Source organism: Xenopus tropicalis, chromosome 5 (assembly GCF_000004195.4).
Source record: "Xenopus tropicalis strain Nigerian chromosome 5, UCB_Xtro_10.0, whole genome shotgun sequence".
NCBI classification, from domain to species: domain Eukaryota; kingdom Metazoa; phylum Chordata; class Amphibia; order Anura; family Pipidae; genus Xenopus; species Xenopus tropicalis.
Window position 1 is genome coordinate 74,889,404 of NC_030681.2, and position 11,720 is coordinate 74,901,123.

Below are 11,720 nucleotides of genomic sequence, written 5' to 3' on the forward strand. Positions count from 1 at the left end.
TGGGACCCCTCTTCTTTCAAAAATGCACTAGGTCAGCATTCATTTTGCAGAATGTGCCATCTTTGTTTCCACTGCCATCATTTCCATCTGGGGCTACGGCCTGATGAGCATGTTCTGTAGAAGTGGTCCAATTGTTTCTTTTTTAGAGAACTTCACAGTGAGTAATCTACACTCTACTCACATGTCCTAGATTCCTAACCGTTGATGATTACCTTCTCTTTTAACATTCACTGTATTCTAGTTTTAATAATTATCAACAAGAGCAAGGGTGTAAAACTAGAAGACAGCAGACAAAATAATGTGGCCCTCCAAGGAATTTTTATGGCCCTCAGTCTAGTCAAGAACTCAAAAGACTTCTTTCCATGACAACACTTACATGTATTTTTTCCTGGACATGGCAAAAAAATGAGCCTGCTGCATGTGAAAACATTAGTAGCACTGACCTAGAGCACTTGCGGCCCTGTTAGAAGATAAAATACAACTTGTGCATTTAGGGTATGAAACCAATAAATAATGTCAAGTGTTAACTTGGTGCTTTTCTGTAGTTCTTTATACATTTTATTTAAAAGAAATTAGAAAAAAATGTCTAAACCTAAAAACTGTGCAAATCTCAGGACATACGCAAATCACTTGACCTGTCAACCTGTGAAAAGGCGAGGCTTAGGAAAGTGAATCTGAGCCAGGGCTGTTTTCTACATCAATGTGAATTAATTTCCCATCTGCAGGATCTAGGTCAGCCCATTGATGGAGAAGACTGTAATGGCAATGCTCGTCATCAATGGTTTTCAAAAGATCAAGTCCAGAGATCATTCTCCAGTCCCAGCGAGAGGGGACACGGATTTCTTTGATGTTCTTACTTCCAGGTGAGAAGCCAAAGAACTTCTTGATGTTTAGTAAAGCATAGATTTTGGAGTGCTGGTCTGTTGCTTGCTCAAATAGTATCTGTTCATTATTCACATAGCTGGTCCAGTACTTAAGATGCAGAAATGTTAGAGGAGAGCAACATCTGGCTATACAGAGGGTTATAAATATAGAAATGGTTACAACTGCAACCAAAATCCATCCAGCCACCTAAAAGAAAAAAAAAAACTTGAAACCAGTTTCTTAAACAAGAATCTACTTCAGATTTAAAATATTCCTTGATTTATCAGGATTCCTTATAAAACATTTAATCAGATGTAAGCTTTTTAAAATAAAGGGAAACTATCATTTATATATTTAAGAATTTATATTTGTGTTCCTCAATCAAACATTTTTTTCTAGTTGTGAGTTGTGCTGCCTTAAATAATGCATAGCGGCATCAACAATTTGCAATGCACTAGTGGAAAATAGCATCTTTGTTTTGTTTGGAATTAGATCTACTTGAGTTTTTCATCATTTGATCACAAACTTAACACCACAAGGTGTAAAATGATTTTTATTGTGACCGAAAACTTAAAACAGCTTAAACAACAAAGAAGAAATTTCTTAGTTGCATAAGTATTCATGCCTCTAAGTCAAATCTGACTTATACAATTTGGGGTGTATTCTGATTTGCAAAAATGCTCAAACTCTGCTTGGTTAAGTGGGGAGCATTGGCGAACAGCAAGCAGATACTTGATTGGACTGAGGCCTAGGCCAGGCCAGATTCTAGGGGTAGGCAGAAGAGGCATGTGCCTAGGGTGCAATGTTAGGGGGAGGCTAGGCACATACCTCTTCTGTCTGCTGCTAGGGGGAGGTTTCTGCAATCGGCAGCTTACCTTGGAAGCACTTACTACTTGGCCTGGCACTAGTCTAGGCTTCCAATGGGCTATTCAGTCAGGGTCATTATGTTTAGGGTTAATGTGCTTTTAAAATGTGAACTTCTGCCCCAGTCTCAGGTGTATGTAGCTCCATGCATATTGCCCACTGCCATTTTTCCAGTTCCTGCCTGTGAAAAGCATATGATGACACCACCACCACCACACCACCATAATGAACAGTCCTTGCTTTCTGCCAAAGCATTTTGTGCTAAAGCCAAAAAGTTAAATTTTCTGAACTTTTTTTTACGTTTACTGTGTCTACTACATGCATTTAAATGCTCCCGGCAAGATTAAATATGAGTTTTTCAGCAATTAAATTCTTCTTGCCACACTTCCATAAAGCCAAACTCTGTAGATAGAGCATCCAGAATCTAGTTGTTCCATGGATGTTTAGTTCCATCTTAGCTATAGATCTCTCTACCACTGGCATCTTGCATGTCTCTCCGAATAATGGCCCCTTGTTCAGTAAGTTTTGGTAGATGGACTTCTCAAGGCAGAGTCTCAATTGTGCCATATTCATTGCATTGTTTAAAATAAATGGACTTAAAGGAGAAGGAAAGATAAAAACTAAGTAAGCTTTATCAGAAAGGTCTATGTAAATACAGCCATAAGCACTTACAATAAAGCTGAACAGAGTCCTCTAGCAAAAGAAACAGGATTTCTTGTCTCTTTTTTTGTAAACATGATGTTCCAGTATCTGACTTCCTCTCTCAGAAACATCCTTAATTCCTGGGGCCAGAGTCTGCACAGTTCTCTCCTCTCGCCCCTCTCCTGCTCCCTCCACCCCTTTCCTGCTCCCCCTCTCACCAGAATGCTAAGAACTCCCTCCCCCTTGCTTAGGAATGTGTGATCTCAGCTATGACAGCTAGAGACTGCAGGAAGGAAGCTACCTAAAAATGGCAGCTACTATCTTAAGCAAAAGGAGAAAGCTTCTAAAGCTGTTTACTCAGGTATGTTAATGGTTTCCGCAGAATAAATATATTGTTCTAGGTGGCACTAATGTGGCAAATCTATTGGCAGTAAAATGCCAAAATGACTTTCCTTCTCCTTTTAATGTTGCTCTGAGGGTATGTTTAAAATGTGGGATTTTTTAGCCCAACCCTGATTGGTACTTAGGCAAGCTTTTATCCCAGCTACTGATGCTGTCTGTTCTCTTACAAACTTGGACTTTCCATAAGCAGATGTACAGTATTTATACTGGCAACTTTAATTGAACATAGGTAAACTCCATTTAAACAATTCTGTGCTTTACCTAAACAGAAGCAATACTTAGCCACTATGCATAACTAAGGCATTGGCTAACCCATAACAGTTCACAATGCCTCTCCCTACATTGAAAATAAAGTTTTACATGTTTCAATCGTCACTGGTATATGGCTAGTGCTTCCCCAGGAATTTCAAAACAAAAACAAAATTTTTTTTTAAGAAAATGCCCACCTTAACATATGTAGTCTCTGAATGACTAGGGAGGTTTGTACAATTTGCTCAGCAGTTACAAAGGTACACTGCCTTGGTATGCCTTTGCAGTTGCTTCACCCGTTCTCCATAAAGCTTGGGTTGCACCATGCATAGTCTTGTGTTATAAGGTACAGGTATGGGACCTGTTATCCAGAATGCTCGGGACCTGGGGTTTTCCAGATAAGGGATCTTTCCATAATTTGAATCTCCATAACTTAAGTTTACTAAAAGTTATTTAAATATTGAATAAACCCAATAGGATTGTTTTGCCTCCAATAAGGATTAATAATATCTTAGTTGGGATCAAGTACAAGGTACTGTTTTATTATTACAGAGAAAAAGGAAATAATTTTTAAAAATTAGATTTATTTGCTTATAATGGAGTCTATGGGAGTTGGGCTTTCCGTAATTCGTAACCTTCTGGATAACGGGTTTCCGGATAAGGGATACCATACCTGTATATATCTTCCAGGTGATATTGCTTCCTGTCGACTTAGATGGGGTAGCAACTGTTGGCATATTATGCATCTGCTGCAGGATAAAGAAAGGGATAGCTTTGATACTTGCTGCACCTGCTGCTTAAAGGCACCTTTCACTTCCAGTATTTGTGCAAGTATCAGTATCCCTTTAATGCTGAAGTTTTTTCTTTTAAAGAGAACTGAATGGTTATTGCTGCAATCTGAGCATTTCTGGTTAGACAGGTATCCCATTCTAACTAATAACTACAATGTACCTGAAATATAGAATGTAGATTTTATTTTGTAGCTTGGACTAATTACTTTTCGCTGTATTTTTATATCTGGTGAATGTGCTAGTATATGGAAATTAAATTTACTTTTTTTATTTATTAATGTAGAACAATTTGACATAGTGATAGTGTCCTTTTATACAAATATGTAACAATTTATAACAGCTTAGTTTTGTTTTGAACAATAAATTTGCAGCCAAAATTGTCTCTTCATAATGTAATTGATTACTATTAGGTTGTTTTTTTAAGGTGTAACACACATTTGGGTTATTGTTTCCACCTGATGGCTGATGCATCTTCTTCTCCAAGGGAGATTAACTTTTTAGTCCTGGCATATTTCTTTGGCTGTATCTCTGGTAAATTAATTGGTAAATTAAACTCTTCATTGTCATTCCTTAAGATAGAAAACTAAGAGGTAACTGTTATTAAGCAAGTTTGCCAGTGTGCTTCTAATGCTGTATATATTTCATCATAGCTAAATTACAAAGGAGAAGTGAAGGGCATGACCAGTGGGTTACCACATCTAAGATCGATGTCATGATATCTTAAAATGAAAACCAAAGTGAATATATTTTGTCCTTACTAGGGCTTATTTGTGCAGCTGAACGCAGCGGCAATAGGCAAAAAAAGCTGCAACTGGCCTGTTTTTGCACTCTGCACAATGTGTTTAGCTGTATGCAGATAGCCACATGCCTCTGCGCTCCATTATTGAGAGCCAATTTATAAGGTGCAAGGAATAAATTCATATAATAAGCTATATGATATTGAACCTGATAATATTGTATCTTTTTTAAGTTGAAGAAGCTAAATAAATCCCTAGAGAATGTTGCCCCTAAAGTTCAATGCGCAACATTTGTTATTTACAGTGCACTTTTTGGTATTAATAGTTCTCTGTATTGATTTATATCTGAAAATGCTGTTTCCTTACTACATTTCCCTGTTTTTGTTTTTGTTTTCATTTGCTGCCTTATAACTGTTTTTTACTGTTTTGTATAAGTAATTTGGGGACACTGGTTGTGAAGTATTTTATATTGCAAGTAGCTCAGGAAAAATTCTACCAGCACCCATCCCTAATCCACAACACCTCAACCGGCACATAACCCACAAAATGTTTCCATTGTAGGACCCGCACCCAAACTGTCTTTCTGCTCTGTGTGCTACTTCTGCAGGGACCATAGGTTCCAAGACAGAAACTTCAGGAGCAGAGGAACAGAGTCTCACCTGCACCAAACCTAAACCCTCATTGGTCTCCCAAATTTCATCCCTAACCCACCTGACCCAAGGGTCTTAAGTTGGCCATGTACAGCCCAATAAACGCTGCCAATGGACTGCATCAGCAGCTTATTGGTCCATGTATGGTGCCTTCTGATAGGACTGCACAACCAATATCAGGCTGATTTAAAAATTCATTTAGAACAAGATGCACATTGATGCATTCCTCGCCCCCATGACCTGTATCTCCCAATTGTCTAGACCTCAATGTGGGCAGATCTTTCAGTGTATGGCCACCTTTAGACCCCCTGCAGAGCTCTCCCCATGTTGATCCAAACAGACATGGGAATGTTCTGTTTTAAGTTCTGTGTGTTTAAATATCCCAAAAGGTATATGGATCCTTATTCAAACAACTATTGCCTTACAAGTATGTGTATGATTGCCAGGTGACTGCAATGTTTGTCTAAGGCAGGCTCTTTTAGATAATTAAGGGGACACAGAGCCGATCATCTGCTTTACTCTGCCTGAGAAAATGCAACTGTTCCAGATATCTCGCTGTGCCCCTGGACTTAGTCCTTTTTTTGGGCTATTCAAAACCATGGAGCTTAAAGGACAAGGAAAGGCAAAGTCACTTGTGGGTGCCAAAATGTTAGGCACCCCCAAGTGACTTTAATTGCTTACCTTGTATCCTGGGCTGGTGCCCCTGTTAGAAGAAAATTGCACCAGCCCGGGGTACCTGTAGCGAGCACTTCCTCCTTCCGTATTAGCACTGCCGGCAAATTCCCGGGACAATCACATGTGCAGTAGAGTGAAAAGCCGACTTTATAAGTTTAAGTTCGGCTTTTTCACTCTACTGCGCATGCGCGCACACGCAAAGCAGGAAGGAGGAAGTGCTCGCAGCTACCACGGGCTGGTGCTATTCTCTCCGAACAGGGGCACCAGCCCGGGGTAAAAGGTAATCCCACAGGAATGAATAGAATGTGGGTGAGTTTTTATGTATTAAGCTCATTTTGATAAATCTGCCCAAAGTGCTCAAGATAATTGTTGTCTGTTGCTCCTTTGAAAAGTATCTTTCTGGGCAGCAGTGTATCGAGAACCTGCCGAGCCCCCATGCAAAAAATCTTTAGAGAGACTCGAACAATAACATACTTAACCTATGGGTGTGGATCTCTACAACCACAAGTCTGAAATAAACAATACAAGTTATTTATTATGTAAGGTAAAGATTCAAAAGCAAAACTGGTGACTCATAAGTTTTGCTTCTCAAGCAATAAAAGTAACAATATTTATATAAAAGGAAAGATTCAATTCCATGAGAAAAAATAATTTTATGATTTATAATGTAAAAACATTCAGTTTGAGGAAACCTTTTGGACCAGTTTCAATTAGATTAGAAAAGTTTATCTCCTAATTCAGTTCAAGACTGTCCTATACAGCCACATGCCATTCAGTGAGGAAAAACTCTGTTTATTACATTAAAACTCTATTGAAGTCTATGGTAAATAACTGAAATTGAATTAGGAGAAAGTTTTTTCTCCTAAAAGTGAAACTTGTCCATAAGTTTTCAAGTGATAAACCATAAAATAACATTTTCTTAAGGAAATAAAACTGGCCCAAAATGTGCAGATACATCCATATATTCCATATCCACTTTTTTTGCCATGCATTCTGCACCTTTAAAATAAAATAAAAGCGCCTTAAAGGAAAAGTAACACAAAAAAATTACAGAATCCACTATGCGGCGATCGATTGATCGATCCTAGCCCAACTCCTTCCTATACAGAAGGAAGGTTAGGATCGATCAATCGATCGTCGCAGAGTGAATTCTGCCCTGCATCGCCCTATTTCAAATGACCGGAAGCCAAGTTTTAGCAGGTATTTTCTAATAAAGCATTCAAAATAATAAATGGTGTGCAGCATAGGGAAATTATTGGGGCAGGGTAGAATAGATTTTTTACTTGAAAAATGTTAGTGTTACTTTTCCTTTAAATAAACTGCACTTTATTTTCCATAAATCTTGCTAGCACCAGCAAGCAATTTCATTTCCTTCTGGCTGCTTTTCCAGGCTGTACAGTATTCCAGCCAATGAGAAGTTACTTGTACCTGCCAGGTTACTGTTCTTGGCAGTGTGGTAGCTCAGTGGGTAGAACTTCTGCCTTGCAGAGATGGGGTCCTTAAGTTTAGTTTCCACACTCCAAAAACAAACATGCAGTTTAACTGGCTCCTGACAAAACTGCCTGTACTTTGTGTAAATGGGTGTGAATAGTCTGTAAGCTCCACTGGGGCAGTGAATGATGTATAATCTCTGTAAAGTGCTGTTTCATCGCTATATAAATTTTAAAAAAGTACCTTTCCCAGGGTGAAGGCAGAGCTGTGATTGGCTACATTCATCTCATTGTTTCTGAGGAGAACTGTTAGGACATGTCTATCATTATTTGCAGACAGACATGGACTAGAGAGGATTTATGGAAAACGCCAATGAAGATACTTTTTAGCCACAACTGAAATCAGTTAAAATCTGCATTTGCAACATGTAGATACTTTAAAAGTACTGTGTAGCAAAATATGTAATATGCAAAAACAGGTTCAGTTCTGAAATGTCCCTTAGTAAAATAGAAATGTTTGCTGGAATATCTGTAGCTTTATTTCACAACTGCACACCCATCCTTCTTATATAGGGTTAAGTAAGCTGCCTTCTAAATACATCTATATGGAAGTTTCTTAATTTCTGGTCCATGTCCTAACATGCACAGGCACAGTTATGTAATTCCTAAACTGCTAGGTCTCCTGTGTCTTGGGTTTCTATTCCAGGCTTCTCAAGATATTACCTTTTTATATCTATACAGTAAACAGCCAAAACAAAGTACAGACATTTAGGCCTTATTCACACTACAAATACTTTTATGACAAGCGGAAGATCGGATTTAGATGTGACATGTGACATGACACATGATTTGGAATTACATGGTCTGAGTTTCTTTGAGAGAAAAAAAAACTATTTCACTTTAAATTACATCAGTAATCTGACAGAAATTGCAAATATTTCCTTGTGACTCTATAGAGATAAGTGCTACCTTGTATCCTATTATCTCCAAATATCTGTTGGGAAGCCTCTAGGGAGGCCCCATACATTAAAGGGCATCTGTCACCCTTAAATTGCGTCCCCCCTATTCTTGAAAAAAAAAAAAAAAAACTCCTGACAGCGTTAGGCTGCCCACACAGCGTGGAAGCGCCAGGGGTGGGCAGCCATGTTGTGGCACAGACATGCACATTATAAGCAACTGCCAGATCTCGTTCCTTATGCGCATGTGTGTGCTGTAGGCTGGTAAGTCGCATCTATTGCTCCTACGTAACACACATGTACATTATGCGCATGGGCGCCAAGTAACATGGCCTAGCGCCTGTGGGGGCTGTCTTTTCTTCGAAAAAAACAATTGTTTCGCCCAACCGGAGTGCAGGCTCTATTGGCCCACATCTCCAAGGGGATGACAAGCTAATCGTGACAGGTGCACTTTGAGTGATAAGTTGCCAAACTTGGGCCAAGTTGCATGTTCTCATGAGTCCACGTATGGCCAAATGAATGTACTGCAGGACTTCCCAAACTCTGGAACTGACTCCCCAGCAGGTCTAAAGGAGCGGAAGAGGGTTCCAGCCAGAGGGCCAATTAGGATGAAGTTTGGTGAAAACCAGATCTTACTTAGCCTGAGACAGCAGCCCCAATACCACCCCCACCCTCTCAATGCTTACCTTTTTGGCATCAGAATGGATCAAGGGGGGCTGCATCACTAGTTTTTGCATCACTACATTTTTAATATATAGAAATTCAGCTCTTAAAGTTATCAGATAAGCCTTTTTGCAGCCCCTGGTAACTGTCTGCTAAGGTTCTATCCTTGTCTCATGGCAGGAGCAGCCCTTTTCCTACTACCATATAAAGAGTGCCTAACCACATGTTTGACCACAAAAGGAGAGCCTGGACAAAATGTCTTGAGACCTCTGGCTTAAAGGGTCACATTGGTCTGTGCGCAACATGTGATTTGACAGCAAAATGAATAGCAGAATGCAACAGCCGTGGTCCTGTCTGAGCACTTACACAAGGGGATGTATAATTGCACCAACTTATCTTATTATCTTTATGGAGTAAAGGATAATGACAAGGATAGAAATGCAACCAAACAAATGCAGTAGGAACACTAACACATAAAAACTGAAGGAATTACATGAATGACAGTTGTCAAGGTTATGCCTTTTTCATAAGTCATTTGCAATCAGAGCCTACATGTGCTTATATTGACAAATTATTGTTATATAAATAATGTTCTGTACATATGTTCCTTGTAAATAAAAACAATTTTCCCAAACCAGTAAGATGTTTCATTTAATAGCTGAAGATGTGAACCAAATTGCTCGTAACCAATAATAGTGAATACCCTTTTGAATGGGATTTTTTGCATCTGGGAGACATTTTCTCTACTCCCCCTGATTCCACATTCAAGCCTAGATTGGCACATTGGCCCTTGGGTACATGTTTTTGTTAGCCCCAGTAGTGAATTTTCTCAGGACCTCAGTTTGTCCTCAGATAACTGTGCCCTGCCCCTACATTTCTGCCACTGTGCAAAAAAAAAGGGCAGGAGACAGCATTACTAAGGTTATGAGAGTACCTTAAAAACTGCTGACATAACCCAATGAAAAGAAACTGTAGATTTAAAGGAATAAGCGCCATACTTTACAACCGGTAAAGGGGGTGGAAGATTTAAGCTATGAGGTTGGACTGCCGAGGTTGGGTTTGTTTTCTCTGGAGAAGAGGCTCTTGCGAGGGGACATGATTACTCTGTACAAGTACATTAGAGGGTTTTTCACGGTGAGGGCAGTGAGGTTGCGGAATGCCCTTCCTAGTGATGTTGTAATGGCAGATTCTGTTAATGCCTTTAAGAGGGGCCTGGATGAGTATCCAAGGCTATTATGATACTAATATCTACAGTTAGTATTAATGTTTGTATATATAGTTATTGTATGTGAGTATATAGATAGGTAAGTATAGGTTGTGTGTGCTGGGTTTACTTGGAAGGGTTGAACTTGATGGACTCTGGTCTTTATTCAACCCTATGTAACTATGTAACTTTGTATACTTGTAGCAGCTGGTACATATGTAAAGCCCAGGGGAACACTGGCCAGAAAGTTTGTTTAGTGCAAAATAACCCCCACTGATTGGCATTGCAGGGCTCAAATAGCTCTGCACTCCATTTATTTATAGATATAGAAGCTTGTGTAGAAGCAGCTTGGATTTTAACTACTGATAACCCCCAGCACCCACAGTGCACCCCCACTAAACCCCCTGGCTTGCGTATATGTGCAACCTATGCGCAATATCCTGTCAGAAAGTAAATAGCGATACTTGGCAATTAGGTTAATACCCAGCATTTCCGTGTTACTAATCTTTTATACATGTATAATGAGAGCTCACCTGGGACTGGTACTTGAGCTGCAGGACCACCTCGTCTTTTACTCTGGTGAGGTTGGCAGGCACAAATTGCGCACAGGGAAACTGGGCAAGAAAGCGCCTCCGCTCGGCCTCTGTAAGTGAGCGCAGGATGTCATACTGCTCCACATCGGCATACTCACTCAGTGCGCACACATAGTATGAGCCATTGAGCAGCGTCACGGCTAGCCATGTGATGGGAGCCACCATTGCCCGGCCAGTGATGTTCCCAATCACAAAACAGATGAGCTTGTACTTCATTATAGTGCTCTGCCTGCTTCTCTCCTGCACTGCGTGGCTGTGCGAGGAGCCCATAAGCAGCCTCCATGTGTTATCATTGAACACAAAACCCACAACGAGCAGCACCAGTGCAGGGACTCCCAGGAAGGCTAAGCCATAGTTGAGGTTCTTAGAGGGGCTGCAGGGGCAACTAAAAGCGAAAAAAGAGAAAAGTTGTTGTCCCCCAACAGTCAGAATGGCAACAACTGCGTTAAAGAGAATGGACTCTTTGCTTTTGAGGAATGTTAAGATCGGCTGTAAGGACATCTTGGGGCTCAAAGTTATCGCGCCCAACCCCTCTGCTGTTTTACTTGTTCCCTTGTGTTATGTGATCTTTCTGGCTTTTCTGGGTGTGCCAACTTACTTAGCTCTGCCTCCTAACAACGTCCTGCCTCTACATATCCTATAGTAATGACTGCCTAGTGTACAGGAATCTGACTAGGAACCGAAAGGGGGTCTCCCAATTGTTTCCTCAGCTAATGTGAACTCTTATCCCCGGTTGGAGCACACACTTATCAGCAGACTCCCACCAAAAAAGTATATATTATATTAAAATATCTTTAGAATTAAAATCCATTTATGTTTTAGTAACTTTATTTTAGACTATTTCAGGTCTGCCACTAGGTTTAAAAAAAAATTATATATTCATTATATGAGGAGAAAATCCACCCAAAGCTACAATAAATAGCTCTCTCTAATGAATCTATTCCAGTTTAACAGTTTCCTTCTGTGCATTTGTACCAGGATTTCTATTCCCAGTGCACAG

At 39.9% G+C, this 11,720-nt stretch overlaps 1 protein-coding gene across 1 annotated transcript; it reads right to left on the reverse strand.

Annotated features, from left to right (window-relative positions):
* Positions 1 to 301: 301 nt before the first annotated feature.
* calhm4 (calcium homeostasis modulator family member 4) lies at positions 302 to 11,292 on the reverse strand. The gene is made up of 2 exons (XM_002938292.5): positions 10,661 to 11,292; positions 302 to 1,071 (listed from the first exon to the last, which is right to left on the reverse strand). Exons 1-2 carry the CDS (start codon positions 11,219 to 11,221, stop codon positions 661 to 663), a joined length of 972 nt encoding a protein of 323 aa, XP_002938338.2. The 5' UTR covers positions 11,222 to 11,292; the 3' UTR covers positions 302 to 660.
* Positions 11,293 to 11,720: the final 428 nt, after the last annotated feature.